We start from the raw sequence: 24991 nt of genomic DNA, 5'->3' as shown, positions 1-24991 counted from the left end.
TTAAAATGAAAGCTTTCTGCAAGTATAAAAGATTTTACAAGTATGTGCAACGTTAATTTATGAAACAGTTGGTAAGGCAGTATCACTGCATTTTTATGTTTTACAAAGCTTTCACCACAAATCAAAATGCAGGCTAAAGTAATCATACTAATCAATAAAATTTATTTGACTTAAACTATGGTAGCTAATTATATACAATATTAGGATGGTCCTTAAAACCATTTGTTTTAAATTTTGTTGCTGCCAGGTATCTAAAGTGTTCCATTTGGTGAAAAAATATAGCATGCAAAATAATTAAAAAAAATATTTATGTTAAAAGGCCACTCAAGCCCCCTCATTTTCCTGCAAGGGGCTAAAATCGCACCAACTAACCCTCACCCTAGTAGAAATGAAGTAACTTAAAAATACAGTTTTGCAACAAAGAATAAAACATTACAACAATCACTGAAAGCCAAGAAGATTCGGTCTAAAACAAAAAGAAAAATTGTGAAGCGGTGACCACTGACCATGCTGTTAAAGCAAGCTGTACATGGCTTGTACAAGTGGCTGGTTTGTTGGTAAGTGATTATCTGAGATCTGATTTTTGCCTTGGCAGAATACTGTGGAAGACCATCAAGCCGTGAACCTTGTGTTCTTAGCTTTGCATATTCGATACATACGTATGGTTATCACTGGCTTCTTGCTCTTTTGTTTGTTAATCTTTTGATGAGATGATTTCGTCAACAGTATGAGGGACAACACGCTAGGCTACTATATACAAGATTGACGTGCTTTTCGTCAATACTTCTACTTTCAGACAACTGCGTCATGCTAATAATGCCCATAAAGGTTGAAATGGGCTGTATTGACTTGGGATGCAACCTATTTCATTCCCAGAACACTTCGTCCCCGGTTTTATCCCCTGAAAACATCAAGTAAAACAAAGCCAACGTCGCTGATCGGAGTTTCTGCAAACATTTAAAAATTTTCCCCTTAAATTAATCATTGAAGTTTTATGGTCCACCACAAAACATGTGAGACTTTTTCTTTGTAATTTTGTCTAGAAATGTAAGTTGAAAGTGAATAGATCATTCCAGTGTGACAGCTCGTGATCATTTTTGTAATGGAGGGGCTACATTCCCTACAATATTAATTTGATAACCTTAACCCAAAAGTGAGGTTTGGTTTATGAACTATTATTTCAAGATACTTAACGTGGTCAACTGTTTCGTCAACTTTGATCAGCGACCTTGGCGCTTCTGTAATTGTATTTTTTCTCTCCAAACTTATCAAGGAAAATTTTTTGAAATGTTTGCAATTCAGAGAACAAAGTGTTTTGAGTTTGTTGTATGGGTGGCTGGTTTGTGGTTATGGTAAACCCTCGAGCCATGAACTTTATTTCTTAGCAGTGGCTATTTGACCGGCTCCGGTCTTTAAATCTGAAACACTATTTGACCGGTCATGACGTCACTATACGTCACTATTTTTTCTTTTTCTCTTTCACAGCAAAAGACGAGAAGCGCCTATATAAGTTCTAAATTTGACAAATTTGTTCAACACGTTCAGTGGCGCGTGCGCTACGTCTGCGGCTCCCACTCTAGAGCGATTGAGTTCGATACTACTAGGGATGGGCAATATAGAATTTCGAATAGTTGCAAACCGAATATCTAATTATTCGAATTGAAATCACATTTCGAATCGAATTTTACAAACCGAAATGAAACTACAGTCAAACTTCGATACTATGCCACCCTTTGGGACCGGGAGAAAGTGGCATAGTAGCGAGAGTTTGTAAAAATGTGACGTAAAAATGTGACTTGTGACGTGACAATGTAATGCCAAGGAGCCGATTGAAAGCGAAGATGATGAGATAATTGTTAAGGAGGAAATCGTTTCGTTCGAGATGGAGCACTGTCCGGAAGTTCATGCAGCAGAGATGAGGGAAGCCCAGTGTGAATGTGTGATGCAAGCATGCAATCGGCTAGACGACGAGGTGCATGAAATCCGCTTAAAGAACATGCGCCAGCTGACGATTCCTCAGAGTTTTGGGCTGAGCTACAATAGATAACTTGAGAAAACACATTACATGCACATACATATACTTTTGACGTTTTACAGCCGTTTAATCGTTTCGTTCGTAGCGTTTATTGTTTCGTTAATACAGTAATACTGTACTCTCATGTGGCACAGTAGCGAGGGTAAGGAGTGGCATAGTAAATATATTTTCTATTGAATTTAGTTGGTGACAATCAAAAGTGGTATAGTAGCGAGAGTGGCATAATAGCAAGGTGTCATAGTATCGAAGTTTGACTTTTCCGACTGCCAAAATTTTTTATCGATTTATTGCCGATCAATCACATTCGGCTCAGCAATAGCTATTCGCTCTAGCGAAAACGGCTAGCCAGCTCCCTTTACCAGTGCGGTTTGTAGACGTAGGAAGACCGTTGTGCTCTGGATTTGCATTTATTTTCATCGTACGAAACATGGAACACAATTTATTCCACTCTGGGTGAGGCTACCGCTACACCTAGTGTTGCAAGTTCCACAACAATGCAGCAATCCAGTGAAATGGATGATCTATGGAACTCCGGTAATCCAATCGTACCTTTACGCAAAAGTGCCAAACAGCGATGCAGTTGAATGGTGGAACAAAAATAAAGAAAAGTTCCCGCTGTTGTTTGATCTTGCGAGGAAGTATTTAGCCACCTCTGCATCCTCAAAAAGATCCTTCTCGAGTGCTGGATTAACAGCATCAAAACTCGATTGCGGCTCACTGGCAAGCATTTAGAAGCTTTAAACATTCTTTGCTGCAACAAACACTTGCTTTCCTAGGCAGCTACTGTTGTTTTTCGTTTCGTTGCCACTTTTCCATGATGTGTCTTCAATAAAACCAGAATAAAAACAAAGCTTTTTGACATTTTCTGAAATTAAACAAAATTATTCTAGAATAGGTATTCGAAATTCTAAATTAGAAAAATTATTCTAGAATAATTCTAGAATAGCCGATTCTTCTATTTTGCCCATCCCTAGATACTACCCGGAAGCATTCATTTTCTTTTTTTTCTTTTAACTAAATTTTGACTGGAAGTGCATTTTTTTAGTCAATTTTTAATTTGAGTTGCCTACAGCGCAATTTTTTATGTCTTTTCAAATGTGAGTAATAAAGTTAGACTTTTTTTAATTTTCTTGAATTTGAGAATTTCTCTGGGTAATTTTCCGTTCGTCATACGAGGATGGTAATGGTATGTGAATGTAATGCGTCGTTCGGCAAACACAGTCACATCCTCTTATGACGAACGGAAAATTACCATGTGATATCACTAGAATTACATGTGATATCACTAGACAAGTTCATTCCATTGCTCTGCAAATTAATTAAGAGCTAAGTTTTCTATGTGTTTTCAACTGGCCAAAAATAGCCCACCTTATTTTGATCATATTGTATGCATATTGCATACATTACGTATGGAAGCCCACTATAGAGTAAATTTTTGTGTTCTAGCTTTCATCGTCTTCAAGTGGCGTATAACAACTCGTTTCATATTTTATATGGACTGCCTCGTCACATCAACATCAGTGAGCTTCAAATCTCTTGTGGTATAATTACATATAAACATTGATAAGAAAGACTTATTTTGCATTTATGAAACGCTGTGAAATTTCAGCTAATAGTTTAATTTCGTCGCTCATAAAATTAAACTATTTCTTATTGTTATCGTTTCATGAACAATGCAAACAATGTATCTTGAATAGCCTTATCATAAATGTGTCTAGTTGTTTATACAGACATAGCCAATGTCGTTTTAGAGTGCATGTGGCATGCAAATAAATTTGTTGAATTGTTCTCTTTGCTTCATACGGACCACAAGGTCTGAAATAAACGTTCAATAATAATTAAAACATGGTTAATACTTAAAATTTCTTACTTTGCTACTGTTTTCTGTGCATTATACTGAAATATCAAGAACTCTAAGTCTACATAGTCTATCTTTGTTGTGCTCAAAACATAAATTATTCAATCTAGGCCTACTACTACAGAACAAACCACTTGATCTGATAGCTTAGTTGTGAATAACAATTGAGCTTAACTTATTTCACAGCACCACAAACATTATAGGCTACCAACCATATAAAAATTAAATGCAGTATGAAACTGTTCACCACGTATTTGATTATAGAATAACTTGCAAAATTATTGTCATTTATGAAAACAAAAGCCTACCTCGTGGGGCGCCTTCAACCAAAGCTAAACTGCCAAAGCCAAACTGAGCAAACAAAAGAAAACACACGGATTGACAGTGTTGACATTGTATTTAGTGTTGCCAGACGCCAATTTCCTCAAACGCAAGCTCCTGTCACCAACAGTTTTCCAACAACTTTGCAGTTTTACTGAATAAAAACAGTCTTTACCTAATTTTGAAGAATTTTTTCCGCTGACTTTGACGTACTCTCTGCAAAAATGTCTTAAACTATTTCTATTTTAAAGGAAGGTATAATCCAGTTTTTGGTATCAAGAAATGGTGAATCGTGTTGCCACACGAGAGAGAGAAACCTTTTATTTTGTCTGTTGCGACAATAGTACGGTACAATTATACACAATACGAATAAAATAGTACCATAGCTATCTAAATACCACAACAGACAGGAAGCAGCGAAAGACTATATCAGTCATCGAGTCAGCTGCTTCCCAGTTCTTAATGTGACAAATGTCAAGCATCGGCAAATTACGTTGAAACAAGAGATTAAGCGTTCACGAATAGAGCCGACTTTAACGTTCACGAATAACTTTTCCTCTGCCGCTTCAAAAACTACCCAATTGCAAGTACATTTGTCCGCTTTTTCTCAAAAAATTGACTTTGAGTGCTTTTTCACCTACGTCAATCTTGAAGGTGTTCTCTTAAAAAAAACGTTCTTCAAGTTTCAATGATCTTTTTTCTTCCAATGTTTTTGTTGTGATCTTTAAAACAGTTCAGTGCTTTCTCAAACGTCTGTTTTGCCAATTTTTGGTCTCTCACCGTACTTTTTTCTTCGTCTGGATTTTACAGGTCAATTCCTTAATTGAAATGATGTATCTGTTTCTACACATAAATGTGTATTTAGCATTATTGTCACAGGTTGGTGGCTGACTAAACGACCGCTTATGGTCTTTCTCTATCATAAGCTAACCTGTTGTTATGCAATGTTTTCAAAATTATATTCACTCTGTTATGTTTGATGTACGTTATGGCGTTATTAAAACAAACAAATTGATTCGACTTAAAAAAAACTGCAATCACAACTTTGTCGTCTCCAACGACCTTGAAATCTCCCCAAAATTGGAGGCAGAATTCTTAATCTGGCAACACTCAGTAGAGCTGTTACATTGCAGCAAAAGCTGCATGCCGTGCTGCATTCCTGGGCGAGCTCGCTGTTGCCAATCAGGGCAGCACGAATAAAATCCGCAGTTTAATCAAGAAAAGACGTCTGAACTTCTGATTGTTGCCAAAAAAATACGTTAAAAAAATCATTATGTCCCCTTTCTTGTCAAAAATTCATGTCATTTAATTTAGGCTACAAACAGACGCACCCATAGAAAAATCGTGCAATTCACAAAAGCCTAGTTGCAGCAACAAAGAATGTGAAACAGAAAAGTTACGCATTACCAATTAACTACAATCTGTCTTTACATTTTTTTTTTAAATATTTTTTATCAGAAACACGAAACAACATTTAAACTACGCCATTGGTTGGTTGGTTTTGCATCTATATCCTCGGACTGACAAAGCCCTGATAGGTTGTTTCTGGTGGTTTTGCATACTTGTAGAGACTTTTGGCGCAGGGTCGTGACAAGGGTGAAGTTTTTCGTTTGTTGAAATGTTCTTCTAAGGGGAATTACTCTATCCATTAGGTGCCGCTGAATGGACAGCAGTGCTTAGAATGTACGTTGCTCAAGCGCTCACCCCGGGAGTCGAACCGGCGTCGCTTGATCTTGAAGCTTTTTCGTTCACGAAGTAACACGCCAATCTACTTAGCTATCGATTCTTGATTGCTGGAGTTATTGCAGCCCAGTCTTCGCGATCGCCATGAAAAAAAGGTCTTGATTGCTTTAAGCAATCTTAGTGGAGTTTTTAATTTTTGACGCTAAAATTTTTGTCATAAATGTAACTTTGCTATCATTCTTCGTTTGACATCACTGTGTGAAAATGCTTGAAATAAACGACTTATTAGAGCTGTTTTAACTGTTGCAAAAAGTTTCCAACTACCAGGAGCGAATAGCCTATTTAATTTATATTTCTCCTTCAGTTAGAGCACTTAGTTTCTTTGTCTATTTTTTATCCTATATCGCCCAGGGCCGCCTTTTTTCCTTTGTGTGTGGCTGGGACCCCTCGAAACGCAATCCTGATTACAATTCTCTACATCAGATTTTCAATTGCGTTAAAAATCAGTTGAATCACAAGACATCTTAAATTGAGACACTTCTAAGAAAAACGCAGTACACCCAAAGAATACGCGATGGTTTCTCAAAGTTTCAGGGCCCCTCAGAAACGTTCCGGGCTCAAAAGTGCTTCTGGACTCTCCTGTCAACGCTACTGATGACAACGAGTGTGATATAGGCTACAATTGATAGAGATATGCAAGTGTGATATATAATTTGAAAACGAATTTTGTATTTTCTTAGATAGTCCGGGAGTTCATGTTTGCTGATTCAAGTGCTACTTGAACAGATCGAAAGTATTTACTATTTTGCATCGAAGAAATAACAATGGCAAATGCCTTTATGCTTTCGGAGTTGTCTTTTTTCAAAATAATGCACTGCATGACTAACAAGTCGACTACAATGTTTACAAGTAGGCTAAAATTGCAATACATCTTGTATTTCATAAAGATACCGAAACCCAACACGGTACAACGTCTAACGCATAAAATAGTAGCCTACACTTAAAGTCATACCAAATGAAAAACTTGACTTGGCGATTATACACGTTCTTTGTGTTTAACATGCTAGGTACCATCAAACGATTTTGAAAAAAATTTGGCCCCATTGCGATCTATCACCATTCTGCGCGTGTTTTTGTCAGAGCTTTCAAAACGGGAATGGGCGTAAGCAGCGAAGCGTGCGATTGTACAGTCTGCGTCACCAGCGACTAGCAATCAGCTGATCGGACAATACTTTTTATTGCGTGCGATTTAATTGTATGAATGTATGTACTCGGTTAATCCGGATCTTCGCCTAATTCGGATAAAACTGGAAGTACAAATGAACAAGTCTTGATAGAACCGTCATCGGTTAATCCGGATCTTCGCCTAATCCGGATGGAATCGCCGGTCAAATCGAATCCGGATTAACCGAGTTCTACTTTTATTTTCTCATTAACCAGAGAGAGTTTCAAATGGCAGATCTTGTTCATGAAACAGTAAGTCAGCCTCTTTTACATAGATCCAATGTATTCAGGCCTTCAATCAATGTAAAATGACAATGCAAAAAAACAAGTTTTAAAGGCAAACTCCACGAAGGCATGTGAACTCATGTGAAACGATTTCAGCTAGGCAATTCAGCAGGCGTGGAGAAATAAGCATTTTTGACATGGATTCAACGTGTCCAGGCCTTGAATCTATGTGAAAATTTTTGAAACGCAACACGTCTGAACTTTCCAAAACAACGCGCGAAAAGACTTTTGATATTGCTACTGCTGGTCGCTGGTGACGTATTCTCGAGCAGTGTTTCCACTTTTTGGTCATTTTGCAAAAATTAAATGAAACATTGGACTTTGCGCCTTACCAGCGACATTGAAAACAATTTTTTTTCAGTAAGTTTTTATAAAATGCATTCTTGAGTGTTTAGTTTACGCATTTTAATGCCTAATTCCCGTTTGAAAATTTCCTTTAGTAGGCCTTTAAGTGAGCAGGCAAGTTACAGCCCAGTTAGCAAGTTAACCATTATTATTAATGTAAAAAGACCAATTTTTGCAAGTAGGAAGTTTCTGGCGCTCATGAGCACGATAATCCATCGTTGGCCGCGCAAGTTACGGTAGCCACTTTAACAAGGAAAAATTCTGCCACTGCAATTGACTAGAATGCACCGCCAACCAATCATAAGCTACGTTTTCTATGACGTAAAAAAGAGCGAAAAGAAGACGATACAAAGCAAATCAAGTGATGGATTTTCTGTCAGCTGGTTGGCTTAGGGGTTAGAGTTAGGGCTAAAAATTAGTTATTTCATTGACGCGGGTTCGACTGCTATTGCCCTTCCCACCACTGCTATTGCCCTTTTTTCTTCTGTAATTACCAAATAAAGTTCAAAACAAGCATTAACTCTCTGGCTGAGTGCTAGAAAGGTCACAATTGGACGGTAGCCTCTTATAACATGTTCTGATTGGTTGGCGGTTGCATTGTAGTCATTCGCAGTGGCAGAATTTGTACTTGTTAGTGGCTGCCGCAAGTTACGTACAAGCAAGACATAGAGCAACATTTTGAACAAGACAAGCACAACAGCAATCGATGTTTATAACTTAATAAGAAAACACATGTGCAAATTTTCTGAAGTAATTCCAATGACTTTTCACAAAGTTATTTCACAAATTTTTCTAAAACAATCCACAGAAAGCACTTCCACTTCGTAGTTTATACAGCAGCTATCCTGAGTGCAATTCAAGAAAAGTGCGTGCTGAAAACAATAAATCGTTCTGGATTAAAGCAGCCGAGCTGCACACAAGCTAGCCATAAATTAATTGCTCTGTTCAAAATCTTTATAAAAACGGTATTTCATACTGTATGTTGAATCAGAATAAGTGTGTTATTGTGTTAACATATTGTTGAAGTCTGTGCAGCCAATTCATCTGTCCTCGGCCTATGTGGCCTAATCATCACAGTTCACTGTAAGCTATCCTACTGCAATCTATACTGATATGCTATGTGAATTTAGTGCCGTTAGTGTTCGTCCTTTCGTCGACAGTTGAATACAATTACTGTTACTCTGTGTACGTGTTCGTAGGTTACACTGTACCAAGGTAGTGGGTTGAGTGACATTTACGAAACGCATTTTTTAGTTCAAACAGATGCATAAACAGATTCTGTCACTGTTGTGAGAAAATATTCTAAACTGTCGTGTTCATCTCCAATCGAAGCACTGTCCGTTAATGAATCTTCCGGTGGTGAAATCAGACCTCTGAATGGAAAGTCGACGCTCCAACAGGCAGATCCGGTACACTTAAAACATCGCTTATTGTTATTACCGGGTGACTAACATAGTAACATAGTAAACAAGATGCCTAGTTGTCCAACTATGAAGCCGAGGACGTAGATTCGAAATTCGAGTGTGCAACACCAATGACTTCAGAAAAATGACAAGCAATATAACAATAAAGCACTTAAAAGATAGTAATTTGGAAAACAATATTAGAAAAAGTAAGGTACCTTGCCGTTTTCGTTGTGAGCAGTAGCATTCATTCTCCATAATGTTGGCAAGGAATTATCAAGATAAACTTTAACTTCATTATACGAGAGAGGAAAAGTGAACACCTTTCTGAAGTTTACATCTTCGCTTGTGTAGTCATGTAAAGCAGATCTGCAAAAATCGTTAGTACATAAAATGACTCTGATGAGGCTACTAGCACATACTGAAAACAGGACCGTTGACAAAATCAGCAAATGTCCGGGCTGTCGTTGACAAAATCAGCAAATGTCCGGGCAAATGTCCCTGCTGGAGAAAAACAAGACACCTTCGAAAAACAAAAATAACCTATGATGAGTCAAGTATAAGAACTAAGAATGCAGCATTTTTATTATACCCTGGATTCAAAAATACTCATGAAGTCCTGAAAACCCTGTTCACGTTACTGACTGGTTCCATTGCTTTTGCTTGGTCATACAGGCCCAGTTTCCCCCACGTTACAGCAACATTGTATTTAGAAATAAATTTTTATCATAAAACGGAATCGAACATCTTTAAATCGATAAAAAGTAATTAGTGGGAAAAAAATTCTTTATTACCTGACAATTTTGTCAATTTTTCTCAGGGGAAGTTGCAGAAAAGAATGGCAATGCGCAGCCAGTTCAACAACATGATGCAGCTTTTTCATTTCAATAAACTTATTCGCCAGCTGCATGGCAACATTTTTATCCGATGAGACTACACACAACTGCTCCAGACGCGTGGAAGTGGAAAGATGATGAGTGAAAAAGAAGGAAACATAATCTCTTCGTAACTTTTCGAGGCCAATTTCCGCTAGAATTTGTACAGGCAGCAAGCCTGTCAGTGCTGGCGTTGAAGTTTGGCCCTAGTAATAAACACACATAAACGCAAGCAAAGTATAAAGTACAATATTTGTGGTTGTTGCAGTTAATAATCGCTCTACAACTGCCAGGGTATTTTAGTGACAGGGCTCATTTTTAATAGTATATTAGATTCAAGTTTATGATTAGGTTTAAGACATTATTATCCGACTTATTCTGACTACGTTATGCAGGAAAGAACACAATCGGTACTGGTTTTAAAGTCTTAAAGTGATATCAATATAAATTAAATGTTGATCATTTCTTCATGGTAGGTTCAAAATCATTAACATTTTAATCTCTTCACCTGATATGACGTTTTAACCAGTTTTCCGAGTAAAGTATTGCTGTCTTCGTGAAGCCAAAAGCTAGTGGATCTTCCTGTACTAATTTCAACCATCACCATTGATAAGGCATCTACGAGTTCTTGATAGCTGTCCACGACCTTAAGAAGTGGAGAAACAAAAAAAATGTGAATGTAAGCGGAAGTTTCGAAATATACGTTGAACAACGATAAGCTGCAGAGACTTTCACTTTTCAGTATCGTTGGGCACCAACTACGCATACCAAAGGCTTCTAAAAGTTACTTCAATTCAGTAAGATTAAACCTTTAATACCACGATTCGAGTCTAGATTGATATGGAACAAAGCGTATGATCAAAATGTGCAAGTTGGTTTCATTTCAATCAACCAACGGATAAAAAAAGAATTTGCTAACTCACTTTTAAGACATTCCATATTTGTTCAGTGAAGTCGAGCTCCTCTCTCGGGACGATCAAGTTAAGAATCTCCTCATCAGCGGCTTCGTCTGAAAACCACGTGACATTCAGTGTTGCCATTTGTATTCAAATCTGTATCATTCCAAAGACAAGCTAAATAAAGACGATACAAATGAAACAATCAATGTTATGGTAAAACCTCGCCGCAATTTAGAATAGCCTACTGCCTAACTACTACCTTTAACAAATTCAGTAAAAAGGTTAAAAAAAATTAAACCTGTTGCACTCGTTTCCAATATTTCGTTTTGCTCCGTGTTGTGTTTACTGAAAGATTCTATTATGTCTGCCACTTTTTCAAGAATAGTTTTAGAAAACTTTCCTTGTTCCTACAAAGTAAATGTAAAGCATTATACCTGAAAAAAAACGTCACACTCCGAAATGAACGCATAAAAAGTTAAGGTAGTTTGAAAAGATGTTCATTGTTAGTACAGGCTATTGGAGCATCATATCGGTACTCGTACAGGCTCAAAGAAAAATAGCCTACCAAAGTAAATTATTTCCTGAAAAATCCACGACATGTATTCCCTACCTCGTCACATTCTGTGTCTTCACGCTCTGCCCATTTCACGTTGTTTTCAGACCCAAAAGCGTTTAACAAACCTGCCATATAAAATGAACTAAATTCATGTGACAATCAATATTTGATCCAGGCAACTTCAAATGTAAATACGTTATTTTTAATTGTGTAAGTCCAATTGTATTTAAAGCCAATCATTTGTTCTAAAGCAGGATTATTTACCATACGTCCTCACTCGTCTTTAAGAAACATGTTTTCCATTTTAATGAAAAATAAGTTGCCCACGGAGGATGACAAAAACTTCCCAAATGTCCTATTTTTACATCGTAACAATTAAACCAAAACGCTTGCTTATTGACTGGGTGAAGTTTTTTGGCAGCAAAACGCTAGATTGCATTTATTTATTGCTCAGAACTAAATTCAATTATTGGTGATTAATCTATTCTATAGAGTGGGTGGTTGTAAAAAAATACGTAGTAATGCCAAAGGGAAAACTACAACTTACAGAAAACCAGTTTTACGATATTGTAAGTTACGCTAATTTTCTATTAATGGAAAAAGTTAAGACAACGGCCGAATATCCATGGTCTCAATCCGACAATTAAATTGGATAATGCTTTTTCTGATTCATTTTTGATGAAAATAGATTATTTCTACTGAACCTCATTTAACTCAAAGGTGAACTTCAGCTACAGTGATTAGTTGTCTTCATTTTTATGCAATTTAAGCAACTACAGTTCGGTAGATAAGATGGATTTTTTGGAAAAAAATTATTTTACCGACGACTAAGCATGGCCTACCAGAGCTTCTTCCCGGCGGCCAAATTCTCGCACCCGAGAGCCAAAATAAAAAGTTGTTAATAATTTGTGTTTTTAAAAATCTGTTACTTGACATCGTGTTTTGCGTTCACTTAGGTAAGAATAACGCAAACAAGGTCCCGAAACATGTTTGCAGTTGTATATGCACTGAGGTAGCCAACGAACGAAAGGGAGTGGAAAAAAGTTTCAAATACCAACGGAAGGGAGACCCAGACAGCAAATCAGTCGTTTTTTACATTGATTCAACGTCTACTCTACTGATTTGCTGTCTGGGTTTCTGTAATCCACACGTTTTAAAAATTTGAGTCTGCACTTTTTTGCATACACAATTCACACTTTGTTCGATTACTTCGGCAATTGTCGACGCCAAATTAAAAGGCTGAACATGGCCTACCGGCGCGGTGGCAGCCGAAAGCTTAGAGGCCGAGAGAACGGTGACACGCAAAAACTGCAATTTTAAAAACATCTTTTTCATGACGTACCTTCTAATATAAGCACGTCTTTGTATAACACATATGCAGGACTTCGAATATCACCTGGTACAGGAGAAACATTGGCAGTAACAGCAGAAATATGACATGGATTGATGCCAAGAATATGACTGGCCTAAAATTCATATAAATATTAAGCCCACCTAGACACTATCACACAAACAGTAGTCATATTTATCTAGAAAAACTATTTGTCATTAGAAGGTATTTTATACTCAAGTAAATATAATTTACATATGTAAAGTTTACTTCTTTGTCATATCCAAGCATATGCCAGGCATTTGAAGATTTCGATTTAGCGGGTGGGAAGATAAGAAAGTCAACCTTTTTATGCACACATTTAAGAAAGAAAAGCCATTGCTCAGCGTTGCTCACTATAGGTGTCAAACAGGCGTCCATTTAGATGTTGTGCAGGGCTCCAGGCACTCCCATTTAGGCACTTCATACAAAGTAGCTATTCGTGCATATTGTGAAAGTCTCACTCTCAGTCTCATACTTTCTTTGAATGAAGTAATAAATATATGACATTGTATTAAACAATAAACATAAACTAAATGAAACACACTTGCTTGCACTTGACTTCAACAGTGATGCTAGACATTTCACTTTCCTCATTGAAAGATTGCATCAATGAGCTGCTTTCTCCAAACAGATGGTATAGAGAGAAGCAGCTTGTAGAAATGGAACTGTCATGTGCAAAATCGTCATAAACTTCTATCATGTGTGGCTGAACTGCAAGCTTTGAAGCAAAGGTTAGGCATGAAAAAACATTATGCGGATCATCGATGTCTGTCCTCGCATCATCTTTTTTTACCCAAAATTGACTGGATACTGGTCCGGTGCAAGAGATTGTTTGAACCATGAGAGGTGAGCGCACATTGTCCTTCAGCTTGCTAAGCGTTGATGCTGAGCTCTCCAGTAAACGAGATTGAACATGCAACATATAGACATTCTTCTTATTTAAATGTCCATCACATAAGATTACCAGTGGAAGAATTGTAGAAATATTTTTGTTACTGCAGTTAACCGAGCATGTAAGATACGATAGAAACTGACGTGCTGATGATAAGTCAAGCAAACGACTACTCTTCACAATCTGGCAAGAATTGCTCATATTGTCACTTATATCTCCACAGTATGAAGGAGCAGCAGCATATACAAATCGTTGTACATCCACTAGTTTGAATGAAGTGACATTCAAAAGATGACTATCAAATAGTTCGATTATATTTCCAGTGTTAGTCTCATCAGTAGTGTTTAATACTATGTCATCTGGTAATGTCTTGGAGATGACATATTCTTTCCATTCTACTGAATCAGCAGTATATAGGTCTTCAGTAAATACATCCATTGTAGATCAAATTCATGACATTTTAGCTTAAATTTATTGTTACAAAAATCAAAACATGTTCTTTTTGCTGCTACACATGCCACAACAAAGAAAAATATATACAATAAGCCGAAGTCCAGAAACTATTTTATACAAAAGGTTCAAGAATATTTACTAGCAAATACATATAGGTATTTATCCAGAATTGATAACCCATGTTTTACAAAGAAAGATATTTGTAGAAGTATTGTCGTTCCTACTGATAAAATAATGCTATGTGTCCAATAAATCACTTAGAGCTAAAATGTGGACAAGTTTGGTATGTAGCGACATTACTGACAAAATATCATATTTTCTAACGCTGTATTCCAGATTTAACTTCAAGTAACTCTAATAATTTTGCTTATCATATCCAGAAACTGTTTTCGAGGAAGACAGATATTCAACTAAACATCTGAAGCTCAATGTCAGTCACACAACCAATTCAAAAAAGTACTAGGAATATTCTGTCGTTATCAAATAAAGTGAAAACTGGAAAGTTTTATATGATGACTTAAAATTTCTGAAAGATAATCATTTTAAATGATGTATATTTACAGGCAACTTCAACAAATAACAGGGACAGCAAAATTCATAATTTTCACATTGATTTAAACGTCTGCAAATGTTGATGCAAAAGTGACAGATTTTGCTGTCTGGGACATAAACAGTTAGAGAAGGAAAGAAATAAACACACATTGATGCAGCACTAACTTACATCATTGAAATGTGTGCAACATGAGACAATAATATTGTTGCTTGGGTAATTGCAAATTTAACCGGTAATAAATCAGGGTTGATCGGTTTAAACCGGGGCGGTTTAAACCGCCCGATATAGTTGTTGATATATAATGATATAATAGTTGTTGTTAACAATGATACAGGTTTAAACCACTTAGTGGTTTAAACCTGGTTTTAACCGGTCAAAACTTAGAAATCGGTCAAAACGGTCAAATTTAACAAAACGTCAAAACGGTCAAATTTAACTGGTCAAAACTTAGATCCACTTAGAAATCAACCCCGTAATAAATTTGACCATCAATAAATTTAACCCGTACCAGTATTTAAACAACAGAAATTGAATTGCAGTTATACACTATATTTAAATTAAACTTCTAACAATTTTGATTTTTTATTCCAATATTTCTTTCATTTCATCAATATTTTTTGGATTGTTTTGTAGATGAAGAGATTATTGTTGATATGTCATGTTAAGAGATTTGATAAACCAGTGCTAAAGCACAAAAAATTAACAACTATCCAGTCTTCCACTTTCTACATTTCACAGAATAACAAAGATAAACCATTAAACTGCAAGTTGCACAAATGCAAAATTGTGTTGAATCACACTGTACAGTACAAGAATAATGTGTTTTAATAAGTAATATGCATACATCAAAAAGTGAGTTTAGTTAGGAAGTAGAGAAATCAACTGCCTGTTCAGTGTTCAGTTGCAAGTCATTTTCACAACACATGCTGTAAAGTTTGAACTATAAAGCATTTTGCAGTTTAAGTTTAATTTTGTAACAGCATAAAACCTGTATCTCTAAATAACATTTTCCAAAACCATACAAAAATGTGACAATACTAGAACCGCCTAGTGAGCTGCAGAGACCATCAACCCAGGTTCGATAGTAGCAGTCTTTGTGCAATTGTCAGTTTTATAAATGCCAACCAATCTATCAGCCACTTCAAACATGTTGTTTCGTAGACTGATAATAATAAACTGGGCATTTTTTGTTCGTTCAACAATATAGTGAGCAATAATAGTGACATTTTTGAAATCAAGGGCAGCGTCAATCTCATCCATAACATATAAAGGTGTTGGCCTGAAATGGTGCAGAGCAAACACCAATGCCAAAGAACTAAGTGTCTTTTCACCACCAGATAAATTACAGATGTTTTTCCAAGATTTTTTAGGAGGCCGAACACTGAAGATTATTCCTTCAGAAAATGGATCAAGTGAATCAACAAACTCTAATTCAGCATCTCCACCCAACGTGATCATCTGATATATCTCTTTCAACTTATTGGTGATTATCAAAAAGCCTTCTGAAAATTCATTTAAACGACATTTCCGCAAGTGATCATGCAGCTTTCTGTAATTATCTCGTTTTGTAGTGACTTCATCCAACTCAGCAACACGCTGTAAGTAAATCTGCTGCTTTTCTTTATATTCAGCAATAGCATTCATGTTAGGATGAAGATTTTCCGATTCTCGATCCAGGACAGTAATTCGAGCTTTTATCTCTTCTTCCTTCATCATTTCTATTTCTTCTGCAGAATACGTTTTCAAGGTATTGTCTTCTTCATGCTCTATTTCATGCAATTTTAGCTTTGAAAGATAATCATTCCATTGCTTCATTTTCTCTGTTTTGTCATTTAGTTCAGTTGATAAACAATTGAAATTCTGTTGAATTCTCTTATATTTTTCTGTGGCTGAGTATTCTAAATTCTCCAATGTTTTCAATTCAGCCTGCTTGTCTTGAAGTTCTTGATTGTATTTTGCTTCCTCTTGCTCAGCGTGGTTAATATCATTGAGCACTGTCGAACCTTCTGTTTCTAACTCTGCCCATTGGGTTTCCAGTGCAACAATTTCTTCAGTGTTTTGCTCCAATTCACTTGACATAAAATTGATGTTTTTTTCACACTTAGCTATGTTGCGTTTGGCAGTGGAAACACTTGCCTTTTGCTTAGTAATAGTTTTTCCGACATCATCCAACAACTGTTTTTGATTTTCCAAGGAATTCCGAAAAGGTCGCAGTCGACTTTCATTGATCTTAGAAATTTCTTCGTCAAAAGATTTCTTCTTTTCTTCTAAAACACTGGTTTTTTCAGATGCTTTCTCAAAAGCTGTTTGCAGTTTGTTCACATTTTGTTGAAGAGTTTTCTTCACTTTCGGATCAGGTTCCGCATCAATCACAGCCTGATTTAACTCATTTAAACGGCTGTTTAATCGATCTAACAGAGAGTGTTGGCTTGTGACTTCTTGTTGCAACAATTTGATGCTGGATTTGTTTTCTAGCAGTTCCTTATTCTTTTGTGACAAAGCCTCTTCCAGTTGCAAGATGCTGGAATGAATTTGAGATAGCTTTGCTTCATTATCATCACTTTTCTGTTGGAGGTGAGTTATATCTTCTGGTGACATGTCTTGATTGACATAACTCTTTCCCATTCTGCCTCTAACTACTTTATTACCTCCACCAGACATTGTTCCTGAAGTATCTATGACTTCACCTTGCAAAGTCACGACTCTCCACCGTTTAGATTTGCTGTATGCCACTTTTGAAGCACTAGTTAAGCTTTCTGCAACTAGAGTATCACGAAGAGCATGGTAAAATGCAAGGCGATAGTTCTCCTCTTTCGGTTTCACCAAGTCCACTAACCTAGGTAGTTCGGTGTTGGTGTTAGAGCTGACAGCTTGTTGATACTTATCCATCTTATTAAGAGCGATAAAAGTTGCTTGTCCTACTTCATTCTTTTTAAGGGCTTGTACACACTTTTGTGCTGTGTCGATGTTGTCAACCAATATATTTTCCAAAGCTGGACAGCAAGAAGAAATAGCAACATCATAACGATCATCAATAACTCCAAGATCTCCTAATCGACCATAGATACCAGAAACTTTTCCGGATGCCTTCAATTGCATCAAAAACTTCAGTACACTTTGATTCGATCGATTTACTTGAGAACTAAGCTTGGCTTCTGCTAAAGAAGATCTCCACTCTTCAAGTTGTAATCCAATGCTTTTTTTGTCTTTTTTTAGTTGATCTAATTTCTTTGTAATTTCAGCAACCTCTTCTTCTAATTTGGGAGTTAATTGAATAGCATCAGACAAATTTTCTTTGGCGTTTTGTTCCTGAGACTTAGCACTTTGAAGTTGATTCTTGCACTGTTCCAGAGCATTGCAAGCATTTTGTAGCTTAGTGTTGAGCAACTGTAATTCAACTTTTGCGACGTCAAGTTTTTGTTTTGCTTCATTCACATCTTTCATTTCCTCTAGCAACACCTTCTCAACAGCTTCCTTTTTGTCTTGCAACTGCTGAGTTTCTGGTTTCAGATGCTGAAGTGCGTTGTTCAGTTTTCCTTCTATTTCCTTTTTGTTTTTTACCATACCATCTCGATCTTGTATACAATCATTAATATCCTGTTCAAGCTTTACAACATTTTTTAACAATCCATCCAGTTTCTTTTTGTCTTGATCAAGTTTTTTAGTGAGTTCCTTCACTTTACCTTTTCTGTACTTTCGATCCTCAAACACTTTGACATTAGTTTTTTCTAATTCTCTCATTTTATCTTTCTGTTGAGTGTGATATTCGTGGCATTTTTCAAGAGTTGTTGCAATTTTGTTCATTTCTTTTGCTTTAAGTTTTCTTTCTTCTTTTGTTTTCTTAACATCACTTTCTCCATCTGTCAACACAAGTTTCATTTCTTCAATTTTTTCTTTCACTGCTTCTCCTTCTTTTTCAAAAGTATGAATATAATATTGCTTCAATTGATTGTCCAGCCTGGTTCTTTCATTTTTTTTCTGCAAATATTCGATTGCCTTATTGTGCATAGGTTCAAGCTGGTCTTTATCCTTCTCAACCACTTTGACCCGAGTCAATTTATCTTTTCTCTCTTCATCAAAAAAATCAACTCTTTTGCACAAACTTTCAATGGCTTCCTTGTACCTTGAAGAACCAATGATGTCCTCTAAAAATTCAAGCATACCATCGCCGTGTTCATTTTGACTTTTTGGCTTCATCAAAGCAATTTGTTCCACTTCACCTTGCAATATTAAAAAGCGATTGTGATTTAAGTCAATTCCACTGCCTTGCAATAAATTAGCAACTTCTTTGAACAAAACTTTTTTGTTGTCAATAAAATACTGAGAAGTGTTATCACGAGACACCCTTCGACTGATGCAAAATGTACTGTTTGGAACGGCGCAGTAGCTTCCATCATCAAGATCAGTAATTTTTTCAAAATGTACTTCAACTGTACAAGAGGTAGCTTTTGCAGCATGTTCACTGTGATGAATCAAAACTGAAAGTTTTTTAGATCGAATTTTGTTTGCACGATATCCAAACACAAATAGCATAGAATCAATCACATTAGACTTTCCACTTCCATTAGGACCTACAATAGCAGTGAAGCTTTTATGAAAGGGACCAAGCACTTGTCTTCCAGAATAAGATTTAAAATTATGATTTACAATGTGAGTGATGATAAGTCTCGGTTCTCCGGCTGAGCTGGAACCATAAACATGTGGTGGAGGAGGTATAGTGATGTCGTCAGGAAGCTGCAAGTCACCACTCAATATCTCTTCAGCCATGAGTTCAAAATTAGCTTAAACATGCACCTATAATTGAAGAAAAAAAACTTTACTCTACTAATACTGTACAGTGCACATTCCTTTAATTAATAATGATTGTGTTAAAAATTATATATGAGCTGCAATATATCAAATATATATACCAGTACCGTACAAGACAAACGCAATGAGCTACGGACAATCACACAAAACCTCTTGAGTTTAAAGGTAATAAACACCGCTGTTTTATTGTTAAAGAGAAGACAGGGCAAAAGAAAATAATTGCTATTTTTGATTGAACAGGTCATTGTAGACTCAGAACCCAGAGGCTATATCCACAATATATGATACATAAATAGTAAGAATAGCCACTGTAAACAAAATAACTATTTCTGCCAAGAGTTAAAACTAAGAAATCAACCTATAGCTTAAAATTGTTTATATGACTGAATTTCCATTTAAAAGCCTAGCCTACTGGTACTTCTTTTTTTTTTCACATTTCTCCGAAATTCCACTTTGTGATTCCTTTTCAAATTTTTGAAGAAGATGAAATTGTAATTTTTCTGTTATATTTTTTTGAATTTAGTTTCTCTAAAGGTTTTAAGTATGCACAAATCCAATTTCAAACCTGGAGAGCAAAAATCTTGCATCCGACTTTCAAGAAGTGCGAAAAGCCAAAAAAGTCCGACCTGACTGCTTAATTTACAAAGCAAAAGTTATTCTCAAATAAACCTTCAGGTCCCCTTTTTATTTATTTTTACTGCATAATATCAGACTGCTAATATTCCTTATTATTCTTTTCCTAAGTTTCCACTTTCCAACAATGTTCAAGCATCTTCGCGCTCTTAAACGATTTTTCTCGCTAGGTGGGGATAAGGATAATCCTAAAACCTTTTCAGAAAGTGGATCACAACATAGCGCAAAAAAATTAAACAAAAAATATTTTTATGGAAGTAACACTCTCTTGTGGACCAAAAAAAAAATTGAAATTTTTTAATTACTTTATATAGGCCCACTGCGGTATCATAAACCCAATTTGTTCTCAAGGGAACACATTGATCTATGCGCTTGGTTTTGAATTTTTATCCTCAGACTGACAAAGCCTCGGGTTATTCCTGGCAGTTTCGCATACTTACAGAGGCTTTGAACCAATGACACAGGGCCGGTTACGGAGATTGGCAAAATGAAGTTTCCGGTTGTTGAAGCGTTGTTGCCGGTAAATTATTCCATCAACTGGGTTCTAGAAGAACTGGGAATACGAGAAGCAGTAGAACTGAATGAAAGAGTTCAGTTCAGTTCAGTTGTTTTTATTTCTGACCATCATATCAAAACAATACACGTCAAAGGTCGAGAAAAGGGTAGAAGCGACAAAACGCGAACGTTAAAACGTGCTTGAGACCGAAGTAAGTTATTGAGTTGAAAGAAATTTGGCACGGTCGCAACACCTTCAGAAAAATTTAAGATATAAAGGGAAAATAAAAAAAGAAAATGTTACAAAAACAGCATATATTTAGGCTATAGCTTTATTAGCCCACATAGTTTTAGCTGATATATTTAAGATTTGTATGGACAGTTTCTATGAAGATCGGCCATGGTGCGTTATCAAGAGTGCTGATGATCGTAAGGAGAACACGTCTTGATGCGTTTAGCTACGGTATGTGGTACTTTTGGACCCTAAATTTGTTTCAGGAGCCCGATAATTAAGAAAAAACCTCGTGGCTTTTGAGAGAATAATTTGGCTTTGGTAGGCTACTAATACGAGGTCTGCGCCTTTGTAAACAAGACATCTCCAAAGGCGCAGACCTCGTATTAGTAGCCTACCAGAGCCAAATTATCCTCTCAAAAGCATTGATGAGAAGCTTACCGTACATATCCTGGCTGGCCACAGACTGAAACGACAACACGCTAAGGTCACACTTCTCGCGTTGCATTGTCTCCTACTTGGAGCTACCATTTGTCCTTTTTTAGTGAATCTTCTTCTTCTTGCTTTTGAGGCAGCAATTCAAGCAACATTCTAGCTTGTCTGAACCGAGTTGACCACATTCCACCAGGCAACATTCTTGTCTTCTTTTCTCAAGAAAAATGAATTGTCTTCCGAGGACTCAACAAAAATACTCCTTATTTTGTCTTTTGAGTTTTCTAGCTTATATTTCAACAGAATTTTATGTTTATGTGATTTTTAGCATAGCCTAATATTGCTAAGAAGTTCATTGTATTTTGACTACATTTGACGGGTAGGCTATCACACTCAGTGGTGGATTTCCAGAAGATTAGCATCCGGAACGTTAGTTTTTTACTTTCCAAATGTGATAGGTGCGGTAGAAGAGATTCAGAAATATGTCCTTATAAGACTTTGAAACACACACTTGATGTAGCCTACCGGTACGTAAAACTTTGCTAAAGTAAGTATCATAGTCTATAGATGATATTAACGTTGCTCAATGAAAATATTCGTATTTTAGTGAAACAATAACACAAAAAAACACAACAAGTTATAGCCTACAATTTTTCAAGACATTCATCGTATTCAAAACCATAAGACCTTTGGCGAATTTGGGTCTCAATTGGCGGGTTACGTCCCTGGCACAACTAGGATCTAACACAGGGCCTGATTAAGGCTCACGGGGGCCCGAGGCACAACTAATTTTAGCGGCCCCTATTGGCAATCGCTTTCGATGCAGAGTAGCAGTGTTCAACTTTTGCCTAGCATTGCCAGTAACTTCGCCAAAGCGTGACGATTCGGAATCGTTATTCCATTTAGCAATCGTTACAAAATTTGAAATCGTTTCTTAAAAATAACAACTGGTTTGGTTTAGTTTTAAATCTTTATCCTCGGACTGACAAACCCTTGATAGGTTGTTCCTGGTGGTTTCGCATAGACTCACTGTAGAAGCTTTTGACGCAGGGCCGGTTACCGAGATTGGCAGAGTGAAATTTTCTGATTGTTGAAGTGTTGTTGGCGAGGAATTATTCCATTCACTAGGTGCCGCTGAATGGAGAGCAGTCCTGAAATGCGTTGCTCAAGCGCACACCCCGAGAGTCGAACCAGGCACGACAACTTTGCTCACTGCAACAACAACTGTGCTCACACTGACACAACAACTTTCACTACCTACGCCTACGGTATTAAAGTAAAAAAATTGGGGGCCCCCAAAACCAGGGAGCCTAAGGCCTGTGCCTCATGGTTAATCGGGCCCTGATCTAACATACTTCGCTGGTGAAAACTTTCTCAGTAGAGGACCGACCATTCGTATAAAGAGTAAACTTGTAGCAGTTACAGTGTGTAGAGAAATCGGGGAGAGAAATACGGTCAGATGTCAGTATGAGGTTCATTTATGAAAATCCGCGCTCACACTCGCTCGATGAAATTGGAAGGGATTTCAGTGACGTTATCAAATTTTGAAGACTCTGGGATCTTCTTTTCGTAACATGTTCACGAAGTTCCCTCTCAGCTTCGAGTTCATCTAATCTCTTTGCCACTTCAATGATTTCGCTTTCTCCTTGTGATCATTACTGTGTCCTCTGGCCAAATGGTTATAGGTAAATTGTTCGTAAACAGTTGTTCGTAAAACAATTGTTCGTAAACTGTTGTTCGTAAACTGTTGTTCGTAAAATGAAATCCGTAAAACAATTCTTTAAAGCATTTCTTCGTATAGCCTACATCAAATTTCAACTGCATGCACGAAAAAAAGCTTTAGGAAGAATTGTTTTACGAAGAATTAATTTTACGAACAATTATTATTTACGAACAATTGTTTACGAACAATTGTTTTACGAACAACTGTTTACGAAAAAACGTCGGACACCGGCCAAATAGTTGGATCAAGTATTTTGCAGGCGTTAATAAATGACGAGTCTGTTGAATTCAACAAACGATCTTGGATGGAATTTCTTACGTGATGATAAAAGATTTCAAATAATTTTGCAAGGTTATTAATTTTGTTATCTGCATCCCAAATAGTATTTACTCTGTTTTGCAGTTCGAGGCTTACTTCGGATAACTCTTGCAAGGAATCGTACATCAAAGCCAAGTCCAACAAGAAATCCGTGGATGTTATCTTCGACAAGAGTCCTTGATATTTCGCACGTTTTCTTGTGTCGCTACTAGCTCTCTTTTTGAAATGTTCGACAAGTGCTGGGAAATCATTTCAGACGGCATTAACTGCGCGGAAACTGGAGGCTACCCTTCCGATTTTTAACAACTGCACTTCAACAGCCGCTGCACATTCACCCAATTACTTGCTATTTTTAGGAGAAGCGTGGTAAAGGCTATAGGCTAAGGCTCTAGCTGCTAGAGCTTGTCCATAAAAAAACCAAAATCGATTCACATTAAGTTTCTTACTGACTAATTTTACAACATCACCAACCGATATTTCCAATCTATGGTTTGCACAATGCCCAGTGGCGTAGCCAAAGGGGGGGGGTTGGGGGTTACAACCCCCCCCCTTTGGCACGAGTGTGACGTCACGATATTGAGAATGATGCTTTCAGTCTAAAAAAAATTGCCTAATTTTAAACAAAATTGCATTAAAAGAGCGAGTTTTGCCAATACCAAACATCTCAGCCAGGAATTAGCAACAAGAAAACATGGAGATTTAGCTTTATTTCCGAAAAATGCCGAAGAAAACATGATCTTATCCTTTTGCTATGCCACCGAACAGCACCATTTTACAGGAATATTTGTACCCACATTTTTGTTGAAAATGCTCTAGAATGCACCAAATTCAAAGTAATTTTTCAAAATTTTCAATAAGTCAATGCCTCACCACAATGTCTGGATATTCATCACGAAGCACTTTTGCCACACCATTTTTGTGACCTAACGTCACAGCCGTGCCATCACATACAACACCAATCAAACAAGAAGATAAAAATGTTGTCGACATGCCATATGATTTTAGGCAGCTCATCAGGGAATCGAAGATGCCATTCGCCGTAAGACTAGCGAGCTCAACAAGATCTTCAAATACATTCACAGGTTCGCTTCCGTCAAGACTTGTACGAAGAAATATTATCAGAGTGGATACGCGGCTCAATGTGGTCGACTCATCAAGAATTATAGATATACTTTTACTGAACAGGGCAAAGCATAATAAGAGCATAAAATATTTGAGCTTCCGGAACGCCGTTCTGGACAATCAACTTTTTGATCGAACTTCCGGAGGGGCGTTCCGGCTGAAATCCAACCCTGATCACACTTACATAACAAAGTTATTCTTTTACCTATAGGTATCTGTTTTATACACACGTTGAATCTAAACTGCTGGTCACCAGTTAACTTAACAGTTTGGCTACTTTGTTAAGTGAAGCGAATGTCCACGCTGTGCATAACGTAGCCAATTGGATAAGAAACTGTGGCACATAGATGTTTGCAACTCACGTGCCGGTAGATGCAAACTAGGGATTGTAGATCATAGGGATGCGAAACTTCATCCGCTTTTGGCTTATCCGCAACACTAGAAGGGTTACGTTTTTTTGTAATTTACAAAAT

The 24991-nt window shown here is 36.9% G+C and overlaps 2 protein-coding genes across 3 annotated transcripts; both read right to left on the bottom strand.

Moving 5' to 3' along the window:
* Positions 1–6507: 6507 nt before the first annotated feature.
* Positions 6508–14252, bottom strand: LOC145778900 (protein zwilch homolog). 2 transcript variants are annotated; one of them, XR_014290491.1, is made up of 10 exons: positions 13401–14252; positions 12827–12950; positions 11539–11609; positions 11227–11335; positions 10953–11038; positions 10538–10675; positions 9949–10235; positions 9373–9523; positions 8408–9165; positions 6508–7994 (listed from the first exon to the last, which is right to left on the bottom strand). XR_014290491.1 is itself a non-coding variant. In XM_082590487.1 (9 exons), exons 1-9 carry the CDS (start codon positions 14184–14186, stop codon positions 9007–9009), a joined length of 1911 nt encoding a protein of 636 aa, XP_082446613.1. In that variant the 5' UTR covers positions 14187–14252; the 3' UTR covers positions 6508–9006. The 2 variants fall into 2 exon arrangements, 1 of the variants encoding a protein (XP_082446613.1); XM_082590487.1 differs by having other exon boundaries at positions 6508–9165.
* A 4-nt stretch (positions 14253–14256) lies between these two features.
* LOC145778898 (structural maintenance of chromosomes protein 4-like) lies at positions 14257–19591 on the bottom strand. Its single transcript, XM_082590486.1, has one exon. It carries the CDS (start codon positions 19519–19521, stop codon positions 15802–15804), a length of 3720 nt encoding a protein of 1239 aa, XP_082446612.1. The 5' UTR covers positions 19522–19591; the 3' UTR covers positions 14257–15801.
* Between the last annotated feature and the right edge of the window lie 5400 nt (positions 19592–24991).

The sequence above is a fragment of the Aplidium turbinatum genome, chromosome 10 (assembly GCF_918807975.1).
Source record: "Aplidium turbinatum chromosome 10, kaAplTurb1.1, whole genome shotgun sequence".
Lineage (NCBI taxonomy): Eukaryota > Metazoa > Chordata > Ascidiacea > Aplousobranchia > Polyclinidae > Aplidium > Aplidium turbinatum.
The sequence above is the reverse complement of the archived record's forward strand: the minus strand, read 5'-3'. Positions and strand labels throughout refer to the sequence as shown.